Source organism: Somniosus microcephalus, chromosome 23 (genome assembly GCF_052327205.1).
Source record: "Somniosus microcephalus isolate GS21.2 chromosome 23, FLI_Smic_1.0, whole genome shotgun sequence".
Taxonomy (NCBI): domain Eukaryota; kingdom Metazoa; phylum Chordata; class Chondrichthyes; order Squaliformes; family Somniosidae; genus Somniosus; species Somniosus microcephalus.
Genome location: NC_141009.1, coordinates 19,379,642 through 19,394,450, shown reverse-complemented (window position 1 = coordinate 19,394,450; position 14,809 = coordinate 19,379,642). Strand labels below are relative to the sequence as shown.

The window sequence follows — 14,809 nt, the reverse complement described above, 5'->3', positions numbered from 1 at the left end:
TCATCCTGGCATTATGACATCGCACATCTCAAAGGGACTGGCCCATCTCATACATAGTTTCCCCAGAATGGGATCCTGCCTTGCTCAACTCCAAGAGGATGTGGAAGATGCCATGGTCTAAGGAGAGGAAGATCCTCCACAAGATTGCTAATTTCTCATTCTTCTTGTTTGCATTTTTCATATCCACCCCCCCCTCCTCAATTTTTTACTTTTCTTTCGCGTTAAATTTCCTTGTATCTCTTATTTTATTGCCACTGTATATCTGATGGGTTAGTTCCATTTCATTCGTGCTCTTATATATTCCTTGCAAGTGACTTCAATTCCTTCTACTTTTCTTGAGTCTCCGCATGAATGTTCCTTTTTAAAATCTCCTCCTCCTCCGGCCTAGATGAGTTTTTCCTCCAGATTTCGCTTTCGCTTCTCAAAATACTAAATCTTTCTTCCTTCAGCAGGCGATTAAAATGGTGCGCGGGGCAGTTGGAACCGTTGGGCTTTGGTGTTTGAGCGGCGGAAGGAAGAGGCGCGAGGAAGCGCGCGCGTCGCCATCCTCCCACAAACAAACATGGCGCCGGCGAAACGCTGCACTTCACCCTTCTCCTCCGTGCTTCACCTCAACATCGTCGCCATCTGAACCGGTCCCCGCCGAATATCAAGCTCAGGTACATTTACAGAAAGCAAAAGGAGACGTAAAAGCAGAATTTATCTTTATTATCACGATTCACATTTCGCTGTGTCTCAGAATCTAATCAATTAAAGTCCAGGAGAGGGAGAGCCGTTACCATGTCAACGGAGAGCCAACACACAAACCACACACACTGCTAAAGAAAGCCTTCTGGCTGAACAAGCAGGTTGTGATACTAAACTTTAGAAGGCTTTAAAAAAAAAAAAATCTGAAATATGAAGGATGAATTGGCCTAAATTTTCCCATTATTTCCGAAACAAGAAGACCTTCGTCCTCTGAATTGGTGACACATCCGAATTCCGATGTAGGTATGTTACTTCTTTTGGCACCTTGGGCAATGAGAAAAGATTAGAAAATGGAAAGGAGGCGAAGATGATCAACTAAGTGATTCGTTGCAAGTTCTGCATTCGGTAATTTCCCCCCATTGTATTTGTACAATACAAACGTTAATGCAGTGCAATGTCGTCGCTGTCAAGACCAGGCAGCTGCTAGGAATGAGATTTAAACATTTATGATCAAAAAAGTAAAACCAGTTGCAAGCCCATTTAAACATATGGAGCTGTATCTAGTTTTAAGATTTTGATATATCAAACTAGGTTGCATGTTTAAACCAAAGTAAGTGAGACTTGGCAGCTATGCAATGTTAATTATTGAACTTGCAATTATTTGTTCAGCCTCATTTGACTGCCATGATACTGAACATGAATCACTTCTTATTTGCAGTGTGGTTATATTTTGGCCCAGTCACTTGAAATTCAAAATCGATTTGTGCAAAGCATTGTAATAAGTACACCTTTACTCAATTAATGCTGTTGGATTAGCTAGATGGGAGCCTGAACATGCCGAGAGTGACAGTAGACTCAACATTTCTAGTCATTGTGGATCAGCAATAAACAAAGCTAATACAAAAGCAAAATACTGCAGATGCTGGAAATCTGAAATAAAAACAGAAAATGCTGGAAATACACAGCGGGTCAGGCAGCATCTGTGGAGAGAGAAACAAAGTTAACGTTTCAGGTCAATGACCTTTCGTCAGAACTGGAAAAGGTTAGAGATGTAACAGATATTCGGCAAGGGGGGAGGGGAGGAAAGAACAAAAGGGAAGGTCTGTGATCGGGTGGAAGGCAGGAGAGATTAAATGACAAAAGGGATGATGGTGCAAGGCAAAAGGGGATGGTAATGGGATAAATAAAGAATCTTGTGGGGAACAGGTAAAGGAATTGTGGGGAACGGGTCCCTGCACTTCAAGTTGAACATTTCAGACCAACTAAAACACACATACAAAAAGTTACAAATGTTCTTATGTTCTTATCCTAATACGCAAGTGATGATATCCAAGAAAAATGTTTACATTTAGCTATGTTTATATATTTAGTCTGCCGCAGCAATGTAGTTGAGTACAGATTGTTAAACATGAATGGAATTTTAGGAGAAATAATGGATTCTATACTTAAACGTGTTTTTTTTTTGTAAAGAGGTGAAAACTGGTGGATGATATATGAAGATCATCTTGAGTGAGTCAATTAAAAAGCATAAATGAGCAAAAGGGTGTTACTATATCTAAGTACAGTGGTGAAAAGGCACAGGAAGGAAAATGAGGAGCGGTAGGTGAAAATAAGGGGGATTTTATCATTCAGAGGAGGGAGAGCAGAAGGAGAAGAAATGTGGTGGAAATGGTCAAAGGCCTTGTTGACAAGTGGAAGTGGAAGCCTTGACTGAGGAAAGAGTGCAACATTTCAGAAGCTCTGGTGTGAAAGTGGACTCGTCATAGCAAATGTGATAGAACTGGAAAAAGGGGTGTTTGGGAAGAAGAAGAATCCAGGTAGTTGTGGGAGTCTGTGGGCTTGTAATAGATGTCAATGGAAAGTTCATTGCTGGAATATAGAGAGAGAAGTCCAAGAAAGGCAGAGAAGAATAAAGGTTAGGAGAGAGTGGACAGTGGAAGTTAAGTTAATGAAAATCTCAAGATCAAAGTGAGAACAGGAAATAAGATGGGCATGGTCAAAGTCATCAGTGTAATGTAGGAAGAAGTCAGGAAAGGGCAGAAGTAGGAATGAAACAGAGTGTTCAATATATCAAAATTGTTCGGGTGAGAACAGAGAGGAAGTAGGAGTGCTACTTCAAGCCTCATATGCCTGCAGCTGTGCTTTGAGCCACCAAGATAGAGGCCTTCTGGCTTCTGCTGGAGAGTAGAAATCAGAAGGACAGTGTACTGGAAATCATCTGGGGGGATTAAATTACTATACTTGCCTTCATGTCTTTAGCCTGCCCTTGGAATCTTCACAACCCTCTGGTTGGCAGGGGTCCGACGACATGTTCTTGCTCCAACTTTTGGCAGGTGCCCTTCTGCTCGGGCGCCATAAGTAGACTCATCAGAAAATGAGGCAGGAGACTACGAGCAGGTCAATAAAATGCCAATGCTGATCCCGCACCTACTGTGAGGGTGGAGAGGCACAAGCCTGGTTATGTATCCTGATAACTGCCCTTGTATGCTTTTCTTGTGTTAGTTTCAATACGTATAACAATCTAAAAGGCATGCTACAATTATTACTTGGCTACTATTAAATTTCAGGAGTATACACAGGGATGAGTTGAGACGTGTGCATTCAGAGGACTATCACTAAAATGTCTTGGTTTATGAGTTATTGTTTTGTTGTCCATACAGACTTACCCCAGTTTTTCATCACATTGCAAAACCTTTACACTTCACCCAATGATTGAGTCCTGCTAACGCCATGAGGAAGAGAACTCCACAACAACTGGTAATCAACAGACTGCAAGCATCTAGAAGTGGTATGCAAAGCCTAGTCTCCTCAGTCTTAAGTCCAAGAACTAGATCACCGTCCCCAGCCAGCAGACCTCATACTCCAGATTTGTACAATTCTAGAGGTGCTGGTGCGCAGCAACTTGACATCAGTGACGGAAGCGAAAGCGAATCTGCCATTACATACTTTACCGGAAAGAGTAAGAATTTAGATGTTGCATATTATAAAATCTATCCAAATCCAGCCCAGATTTTCCTGGAGACTTGCACCATTATAATGGCATGTCTACATCGTCAGGACCTTTGAATGGCACAAAAGAAAGAGGAAATTATGGAGTAAGAGACGCATGCTATCACTTATGGCACTCCATATTTTTCTCCGACTTTTTCCCCGTGTTGACAACAATGGCGATTGTGATTCTGTGATTGCTTGATTGTCATGATTTTTCACATCACTGCAGTGCGTTTTATAGCTAATAGACCTTTTTCGCTCAAATTATTAAACATGGGCTGGTCTGGGCTAAAGAACAGGCTCGGTACACCTATGGAATCTCCATACTCAAATTCATGACCTGAATTCATCCACCTGGTGGAAGTAGCATTTTGGATGTGTGTCCTGTGGATTTGCATTAGAAGATGATTTTCAAACTTAAAATTGCCACCCAGTTGATGTATTCATGGAATTATGGAATTGTCGGCAAAAATGCCACATCATTTTCAATTCGCTGCGATTCTTGGTGCAGTGTATTCTCATTACAAATGCAGGAAAATATGGAGAAACTTCTCGCCGGTGCCATCAGTGCGCTGGATGGCTAAATGTAGTGTAAGTCGCTGATCTTGTCATTGCAGGAAAATCTGGGCTATTGTGTTAATTGCAAGTAGCTATTTTGTAACTCGCAAGTAATAATGGGCCATAAATCTGTGGGGCCATGCTCACCACCAGATTTCTTTATTGTAAAGTTGCTTATTTATTTCATTATACTACACAAAGACGTGGCATAAATAAAATTAGCAAAAAGTATGTTGCAATACGTGGGTGCTCTAAACAGTGATACAGTGCTACAACAGCTGGGTTTATACCAGCATTCCCAACAGTGAATTCCCAGTATCAGCTATGCTGTTAGAGGGAGTGCTGATCAGAAGCAAGGTGCTACCCTTCAGGCAGAGAGAAAAAAAGGTGAGAGTTACCGCATGATGGTTTTTTCTCTGTGTATCTTGTAATGATTCACCTAAGAGTGGCATTGGCACAAGCTATTTACCTGCCTTCTCAAACAGAATGGTATTGAGTGATTAAAACAAATAAGACCGATTACGTCATTTTGTAAATGTACACCCCACATATTCAAACCCAGTCCACCACATATTCATGTTTGCACTTACTTGTCCTTTTAAAAACATCTGCTCTCTGACCCACACATTCTTTCTCCATTGCCTCATAATGCATGCTTAGCTATGTTGATTCTCTCTTCCTTTGACTGTGGACCAAAAGAAACCTTCCTTCCAGCTCTAGAACTGATACCCGATCCCAACCAGAGCATAGCTTTGCATTGATGAAATGCACAGTGCAATTGTCACAAATTGCACCCAATGTGTCTGAATTAAAATGTACATTATTTTTAAATGCCACTATTCTCATTTTAGTCACTTGAATCTATTTAAATCCAACAGAATGCAATGATGTAGCATCTGTTTACTGAATTCCGTTGGAATTTTACTTTTCATATTAACGCAAATCAGATTGTTGTGCAGAACTAAAAAATGATTAAAAAAAGAAATAGCACTGTTTACAGCTCTGAATAATTACAGTTTGGATTGAAAAACTGAGAAAACATCAAAACTTTTGGTCCTTAATTGTTTAATCTAAGATAGTCGCTCCACAATTTATTGTTTGAAAACATCATGAATAATGTACTTATTTAGTTTGGGGCAGCCCTTTTGCAGGAAAATTATATATTGGTTGAGGATTGAGTGTAAACTTTGGAATCCTTTTCTCTTATTTTCAGATGCAGTCAGTAAAAGCCCAGGGGTCCGATACATCACTGAGGACTTGATCAAAAAACAGTCAAAACAAGAACAGTTTGGTTCTGTGCAGTCACTCAACCTTTGCCTGTCCAAGGAAGGGGGGAAAAAGTTTAAGGTAGTACATAGGATAAAGTTCATTGAAACAATGATCCAAATGTGACTTAAACTAGTTTGCTGAAAAAATATAGTTTGTGTTCCAATAGGAGATGTACACTGCCAAGATTTTAGTAGTAGTCCAGGAATTTCTACAATCTAGACAATACTCTCTAGTCTTGGGACTGCTACAACATTATGCGTTACCCAGGTCCATCCAGCTTAGTGCAGAGCTGTTTTACATAATGTCTCTATGCTTGGGTATTCTTTTTTAAATTGGCACTGGATAAGCAGAACAGCAGAGTATTGGCAGACAGTTCTGTGCTGTGAATCCATTTGTTAGGGTTTAATTTGATTAACAGCACACTTTAGTAACTGCTATACCAGTGGTAACTTGTATATCCTTCCCTAGTTTAGAGAAAGACATTTAAAAAAAAATCTAACTTCCTTATAAATGCCTCTAATAAAAACTATTAAAAATACAGGGGCTGTTTATTATTGATCTATCTAGGCTAGTGCTCTGGGGGAGGGTTTAAACTAAAATGGCAGAGGATTGGGAACCTGAGCATGGAGACAGAGGAAAGGGAAACAAGGATAGAAGCAAAAGAAAGGAAGGAGAAAAACAAAGGTGGCAGTCAGAGAAATAAGGGTTTAAATCAAACATGGCCACAGTAAATAATAATTCTAAAGGGTGTAAGAGTGTTAAAAAAAACAAGCCTGAAGGCCTTGTGTCTTAATGCGAGGAGCATTCGTAATAAGGTGGATGAATTAGCTGCGCAAATAGAGGTAAACGGATATATGATGATTGGGATTACGGCAACATGGCTCCAGGGTGACCAAGGCTGGGAACTCAACATCCAGGGGTATTCAATATTCAGGAAGGATAGGCAAAAAGGAAAAGGAGGTGGGGTAGCATTGCTGGTTAAAGAGGGGATTAACACAATTGAAAGGCAGGATATTAGCTCTGATGATGTGGAATCTGTATGGGTAGAACTGAGAAATGCCAAGGGGCAGAAAACGTTAGTGGGAGTGGTATACAGACCTCCAAACAGTAATGCGGAGGTTGGGGATGGCATTAAACGGGAAATTAGAGACGCGTGCAATAAGGGCACAGCAGTTATCATGGGTGACTTTAATCTACATATAGATTGGGCTATAACCAAATTAGTAACAATACTGTGGAGGAGGAATTCCTGGAGTGTATACGAGATGGTTTCCTGGACCAATATGTCGAGGAACCAACTAGAGATCAGGCCATCTTAGACTGGGTATTATGTAATGAGAAAGGATTAATTAGCAATCTTATTGTGCGAGGCCCCTTTGGTCGGAGCGATCATAATATGATAGAATTCTTCATTAAGATGGAGAGTGAAGTAGTTGACTCAGAGACTAGGGTCCTGAATTGAAACAAAGGAAACTACGATGGTATGAGGCGCGAGTTGGGTAGGATTGATTGGGGAATGTTACTCAAAGGGTTGATGGTGGATAGGCAATGGCAAACATTCAAAGATCGCATGGATGAACTACAGAATTTGTTCATCCCTGTTTGGCATAAAAATAAATCAAAAAAGGTGACTCAACCGTGGCTAACCAGGGAAATTAGGGATAGCATAAGATCAAAGGAGAAGACATATAACTTGGCCAGAAAAAGCAGTAAACCTGAGGATTGGGAGCAGTTTAGGATTCAGCAAAGGAGGACAAAGGGATTAATTAAGAGGGGGAAAACAAGAGTATGAGAGTAAGCTTGCAGGGAACATAAAAACTGACTGTAAAAGCTTCTATAGATATGTGAAGAGAAAAAGATTGGTGAAGTCAAGCGTAGGTCCCTTGCAGTCAGAATCTGGGGAATTTATAATGGGGAACAAAGAAATGGCAGACCAATTAAATACATACTTTGGTTCTGTCTTCACAAAGGAGGACACAAATAACCACCCAGAGATGTCGGGGAACATAGGGTCTAATGAGAGGGAGGAACTGAATGAAATCAGTATTTGTAGGGAAATGGTGTTAGGGAAATTGACGGGATTGAAGGCCGATAAATCCCCAGGGCCTGATAATCTACATCCTAGGGTACTTAAGGAAGTGGCCCTAGAAATAGTAGATGCATTGCTGGTCATCTTCCAAAATTCGATAGACTCTGGAACAGTTCCCATGGATTGGAGGGTAGCGAATGTTATCCCACTATTCAAAAAAGGTGGTAGAGAGAAAACGGGGAATTATAAACCGGTAAGCCTGACATCGGTAGTGGGGAAAATGCTACAATCCATTATTTAAAAGATGTAATAGCAGAGCTCTTGGAAAACAGTGACAGGATCGGACAAAGTCAACATGGATTTACAAAAGGTAAATCGTACTTGACTAATCTACTGGAATTTTTTGGTAGAATAGATAAGGGAGAACCAGTGGATGTGGTGTATTTGGACTTTCAGAAGGCTTTCGATAAGGTCCCACTATAAGAGATCAGTGTGTAAAGTTAAGGCACATGGGATTGGGGGCAAGGTACTGACTTGGATAAAGAACTGGTTGGCAGACAGGAAGCAAAGAGTTGGAATAAACGGGTCTTTTTCCGAGTGGCAGGCAGTGACTAGTTGGGTACCGCAGGGATCGGTCCTAGGACCCCAGCTATTCACAATATATATAAATGATCTAGACGAGGGAACTAGATGTAATATCTCCAAGTTTGCAGACGACACAAAGCTGGGTGGGCGTGTGTGCTGTGAGGAGGATGCCGAGAAACTCCAGTATGATTTGGACAGGTTGGGTGATTGGGCAGAAGTATGGCAGATGCAGTATAATGTGGATAAATGCGAGGTTATCCACTTTGGTGGCAAAAACAGGAAGGCAGGTTATTATCTGAATGGCAATAAATTGGGAGAAGTGGAAGTGCAACGAGACCTGGGTGTCCTTGTGCACCAGTCGCTGAAGATAAGCATGCAGGTGCAGCAGGCGGTTAAGAAGGCAAATGGTATGTTGGCCTTCGTAGCGAGAGGGTTCGAGTACAAGAACAAGGATGTCTTGCTGCAGTTGTACAGGGCCTTGGTGAGACCACACCTTGAGTATTGTGTGCAGTTTTTGGTCGCCTTATCTGAGGAAGGATGTTCTTGCCATGGAGGGAGTGCAGTGAAGATTCACCAGGCTGATACCTGGGATGACAGGAATGACGTATGAGGAGAGATTGGGTCGATTGGGCTTATACTCGCTGGAGTTTAGAAGAATGAGAGGGGATCTCATTGAAACTTATAAAATTCTAACAGGACTAGACAGACTGGATGCAGGAAGGATGTTCCTGATGGCGGGGGAGTCCAGAACCAGGGGTCACAGTCTAAGGATAAGGGGTAAGCCATTTAGGACAGAGATGAGGAGGAATTTCTTCACCCAGAGAGTGGTGAACCTGTGGAATTCTCTACCACAGAAGGCAGTTGAGGCCAATTCATTAAATATATTCAAGAAGGAGTTGGATACAGGAAACTTTGAGTTATCCGGAGGCGAACCGTCCAGCAAGCTGGAGCCACCGGCAAAAATCAGGAGCCGTTTTTTATTCTTTTTGTTTCTTTTCTTTGCTTTTTTGAACAGTCAAGCTCTGCAAGGTCTGTAGCTAAGCAACAGCTTCAGCTAGAGACGCTACAAAGACGCTTGCCGACTGCTTAGAGGCTGTTGCTAAGCAACAGGGTTTCTTGATTCATACAGAGATGAAAATCTCTGTATGTTTCAACATTAGCTCTGGAGTGTACGGCAGTTTGGAGGGAACGGCAGCAGCTCGGTCCCGTCGGTGCCGGATAGCACAAAGTTTCCTGTATATTTCTTAAGGCTAAACGGATCAAGGGATATGGGGAGAAGGCAGAGACAGGGTACTGAATTTGGATGATCAGCCATGATCTCATTGAATGGCGGAGCAGGCTCGAGGGGCCGAATGGCCTACTCCTGCTCCTATCTTCTATATTTCTATGTTTTATTCAGTAGTAGTGGAAATTACATCTTAATAGTTCATGTCATAACTTTTACACTCAATCTCCATTCGATGTAGTTTACAATAACTTATGGTGCTGTAAATCAGATGGCCGATTTCTGTAGTGTTACTATGTCATCATTTTCTTTTCCTGTCTGCTTAGCCACTTAATTTTATGCAATCCTTGTCGAGCTATAAGAAACAGGAAAATGAATCACGTCCTCTGCTACAGATTCATATTTCCACTTCTGCTAAATGTATTACTGTGGAGGAGGCTTTGCATTCACTTTCTGACCTGGCAGAATGAGTGGCCACCAAATCTGAAGCTTCAGGGCAATTAAAAAAAAAAAAAAGCCTGGCTCGTCACGTTTTCAAACTTATGGGCTGTTTCTGTATTGGTTCAGTGGCTAGTCTCAAAAATGACATGCAGTAACTAATAAATGCTGGTAAATGGTAGCCCTGATATATATACAGGTAGACTACCCTTTATCCGGACTTCTGAAAACCGAAACCCTCTAAAAACCGAAGGTTTTTTCGTTCAGCGTAAGTCGTGCGTACGAACGAAAAAACCTTCGGTTTTTAGAGGGTTCCGGTTTCGGAAGTTCGGATAAAGGGTAAGTCGTGCGCACGACCCGCCGACCCCGCCAGCCCCGACAACCGCCGACCCCCCCGCAGACCCCGCCGGCCCCGACAACCGCCAGCCCCGACAACCGCAGACCCCCCCGCAGACCCCGACAACCGCCGACCCCGCCAGCCCTGACATTTACTCACTGAGTCACCTGGGTTACTCCAATCACTTTTCATCTCTAACACTGTTTGTGATGAGGACAAGAATTTGCAAGATCAGCGTACAGTTTTGAATGCACCACGGCCTCTCGGACAGTCAATTTCTCCGCCGACCCCGACTGACTTACGCTGAGCGTCAGCGTAAGTCGTGCGCACGACCCCCCGCCGACCCACCTTCCGAAATCCGAAATTTTCCTTTATCCGAAACTCGGCTGGTCCCGAGGTTTTCGGATAAAGGATAGTCTACCTGTACTGTACGGGTTTTAAATTTTGCTCAGAATGTGATATCACTTTATACAAAAGAATGTTTCAGGATATACTGCTAATTGGGTTTGAATATTTGTTTCTGACAGGGCTCAAACTCACCAACAAGAGTATGAATAAATGTCTTAGTCGCTACGTGGCCAATTTCATTAAATTAAATTTCGGAATTTGTAAAAAGGTTGGCAAAGATAAGGGAATACTTTTAGAATTTGTGTAAAATATTCATAGCTCTGCAAAATAACTCTGACATTTTAATTATTTGTAATTGCAAGTATGAAACTACAGTACTTTTATCTTATGATATGTGATGTAGGATAGGTCTGATCTAATTAATCAATTGCTGAAGAATATGGATATAAAAATAGTGTTCTAAGTCTTGTACTTGAGAGCATAATAGTTTATCTAAGATACAGGGTCTAATTTCAGCAGTACTGTGTTGGAAAGTGCAGCACCCAGGGTGTAGAGAACATTTATCAATTCTCCAATTCTGTTTAGTTCCTATTCTAAGCCATGGTGTGCAGGAACCATCAAGCCAAAATGATGTGTCTCCCTGTAAGAAGATGGAAAAGTTTTCATTGGGTCACCATTACTTGCCCTTGCTGTGACGAAGAGCAACATAATTTTTGATCTAGAATTGGACTGTTAACATGCCCATTCGGCAGCAGAAAGCTTATGTCCTAGAGCGGACCTACTTATGGAGAGAAAAATCCTGACAACACATGTCTTCATTGGAGGCTAAATGCCCTTGGGGAAATAATGGGCCACATATTCCGATCCCTACGGGTGTGTATGCGCTGTGTACACACCCGTAGGGACATCGGAAATGCCGGTTTCAGGCATGCCAAGCGGATGCGCTGAAAACCGGCATTTCCGATCTGTCCAGAACGCTCTTGACAGATTGGACGCCTGCCCTGGAGAAGAGCCTCTGTGGACGGATAGTTCAGCTTTCTGGAGAACCTCCGCCTGCAGAAAACCCTTAGAAATCTTACGCCTGGTAAAAGCAGGAATAAGGCCTGCTTTTACCAGCATAAGATTGGAAAAAAGTTTAAAAAAATGTTTTCACTCATTTATCATTTAAAAATACTTTAAAAAAGGTAAGTTTATTTTTAGCCCCGTTAAAAAAAACTTTAATTATTTTATTCAAAAAATTACATTTTTGTTTAAAATATTTAATTTAATGTAATTTCAACTAATTTAAAACGTGATTTAAAAAAAAAATTATTTAATGTTTTAGTGTTTTTGGGGTGATCTCCATTCATATATTTGACAGGTCTATCTGTCAAGTCAAGTGTATGAAGGGAGATTCCCTTCTTTGATTGGCTCCCCATGGCCCACGTGATCCCAGGGACGCTTGCGAACCACATGCGCCTCTGGGATACGTGAGCCCTGCACATTTCGAGTTGTAGAGGCCCAGGAGTGGAAGTGTCCGGACCTTGGGAGCCCCCGGGTAAGTCCGTAGATTTTTTCCAGATCAGAGGCCTCCGCACGCAGGAAATACGGCCCAATAAACCAGTAACTAAATTTCTAAGTCCTGGTGTTGTTAGCTAAAGAATTCATAAAAACATTTTACATTCAGTTTATAGAAAACTTGGAAAAATGTGAGCAGCTACTGGTCCTGAACCTGAACAACAATTTGATTGAGAAAATAGAAAAACTGAACAAACAGCTTAAACTACGTGAACTTGGTCTTTCATACAACCGAATTCGGTGAGTAACTAGAGAAATGTGCTGTGCATTCACCAGTGAGACAAAGTGAATGGAGAAACAAAATTAGATCTGTGTGGGTGAATGGATGAAATAAAGTTTTTAAAAAAAAGTAATTTGAATGTTCAATATTTGATGAACTTTCAGTAGATCTTGCATGATAATACTACGCTCGTATTGGTCCTAATAGATATAAATCATACCGTTTTATTCTGTTGCTAATTAGATCATATTGAGAGCCTGCACACTGTCTTTACATGCCTGCTCAGCAGATACATTCATGTCTCGATTTTTAAAAAAAACTTTATCTTTCCTGCATATAGTAAAATTGAAGGTCTAGAGCACATGGTGAACCTTCAGAATCTGAAGCTGGCTGGAAATTATATTGAACAAATTCCTGCTTGGGTTGGAAAGAAGTTACGATCCCTTCATGTCCTCAACCTCAAACAGAACAATATTACATCGGTATGTTGATTTCAACTGTGCACCTTGCAATATTCATAATAGATTGACTGTTGGGATTTGTATCTTTGAAAAATGAAATTGGGTCAAGGAGTATGCAAAAATTATAATTTGTACGCTGTAGGTTAAGAGATGTATTCATCTACTAGTTCTCCTTTTACAGTATACAGTTTTCAAAGCTTCAAAAACAAACAAATCTGCATACAATTATTTCCCAATTATAAGATACTGTCATTATCTGTTTTCAAAGAAAATGAAAATAGAGAAAACTGCGGCATAGTTTTAAAAACTGAACTTCAGATAATGAGAGTTGGGAAGTAAGACACAACTTTGCAAAATTAAACCCCAATCTTCCAAAAGCAGACATAATGTGAATCTCCAAATGTCAGGAGTGACACCTGAATTTTTGAACTTTGTCTATGCTCCTGACTCTAACATCAGCTGTTCTGATTGCTCTTTTTCCTCCAGTGCTACATAACTGAGGGCCCAATTCCACATTTAGAATTAGCAGTGGGATTTGAAAAAAATGCCTCTTGTGAATCTGGGGTAAAAGGCACCTTTGTGTATCACATACGTGAAGAAAATTACTTTGTTAGGCATCACAACACAACTGGAAAATCTATTGTTGGTAGATAATCTGTAATTTGTGCATTTCCATTTAATAGCTGGATGGAAGGGGGCAAGGGAATAAAAAATTGTTTTTTAGTTCATCAGGAACTCTTTGAATTATGTGCTTAAAAACCCATAATTTTCTTATTTGCAATTGCTTCAAACAGAATATAACATGATAAAATTTCAGTTTGTTTGTTTTTTGTAGTGACAAAATGATGCTTCTGTTTAGACAAGAAGATTAATCTTAATGACTTTATAGATAATACATTAGATGTATTTCCGGTGGATGATCTAATCATTTTCTTGTTTTATGGCTTAGCTCCAGGATGTAGCTAAACTGAAACCTTTGAAAGAGTTGACTTCACTAACCCTGGCAGATAATCCTTTAGCTCGTCTTCCACATTATCGATTGTATGTCATATACCATTTACGCTCATTGAATTGCTTGGATGGACAGCCAGTAACTATCCAGGAGAGGCAAGAGGCTCATGAACGATTTCATTTAGGTAAAATAAATCCAGAAACATGTATGATTTCTATCCTAATAATAATTCAACTGTGTTTGAATAATTGTGAAATTAAATTAGCCATTTAAATCTGGTGGTTAAGTACACTTTGTCTATTATTAGGTCCTCTGAATATAACACAGATATGATGTTGATCAACTTGCCGTGCATTTCCAACATTTTCAGATTTCCTTTTAACCTGCAATTAATATAGCCCTTTTGATTTTTTTCATAGTTTTTTAAAATTGTTTAAAGGGTAAATTCTGATGATTTAATTGTAAGAATATGTTTGGGAAGAGTCACAGAGGCTGTAATTTATCAGGGAGCTAAATTATTATTAGTATGCATAGACATCAATCCATGTGCTTAATCTTTTTATTATTTTAATTGATTCAGTTGGTTATTTGAGCTTCCTTACACTGCTAATTTCAATAGCATCTCAGCCATGCTCCAAACTGTGTCATCAGTACTTAGTTGTAATAAAAAAAATTAATAAAATAAATAGTCAGTCATATATCTGAAGTGATTTTTAAAGTGGGTACTGATGATAAGACTCCCTGTTTAAATTGGAGACATGGAATTTTAATATCAATGACCCAACTTCTGCTACCTGTGGAAGATGCAACGAATATTTTCTTTATTATTTACTTTTTAAAAACTACATTTTTGAAAATTGATAAAAGGCAAAAAATTGCAAATGCTGGAAATCTAAAACAAAAACAGAAAATGCTGGATACATTCAGCAGGCCAACATCTGTAGAGGGAAGAGTCAAGTTAATGTTTCGGGTGTAACCCTTCATTCGACCTGGAAAAAATTAAAGATTAACAGCATCCAAAAAGGAACAGAACAAAGGGAATGGGAGGAAAAGAAAAAACAGAATAATCACACGAGAGATGAAATATATGTAGAATGACCTGAAAACAGTTTACAGGAAACTTTCGATTTACTGGCACCTAAATAACTGGAA

General features: G+C 40.2%; 1 protein-coding gene across 4 annotated transcripts in view; it reads left to right on the top strand.

The window, feature by feature from the left end:
• Positions 1-461: 461 nt before the first annotated feature.
• Positions 462-14,809, top strand: part of cntrl (centriolin) — a 121,865-nt gene continuing 107,517 nt past the window's right edge. The window contains exons 1-6 of one of the 4 annotated variants that reach the window (XM_085965557.1): positions 462-990; positions 3,348-3,646; positions 5,450-5,583; positions 12,134-12,264; positions 12,585-12,726; positions 13,655-13,841. In XM_085965557.1, the coding sequence (XP_085821683.1) occupies positions 3,418-3,646; positions 5,450-5,583; positions 12,134-12,264; positions 12,585-12,726; positions 13,655-13,841 (823 nt within the window). In that variant the 5' untranslated portion in view covers positions 462-990; positions 3,348-3,417. The remainder of the gene's footprint in view (positions 991-3,347; positions 3,647-5,449; positions 5,584-12,133; positions 12,265-12,584; positions 12,727-13,654; positions 13,842-14,809) is intronic. The other 3 variants (XM_085965555.1, XM_085965554.1, XM_085965556.1) reach the window with 3 other exon arrangements.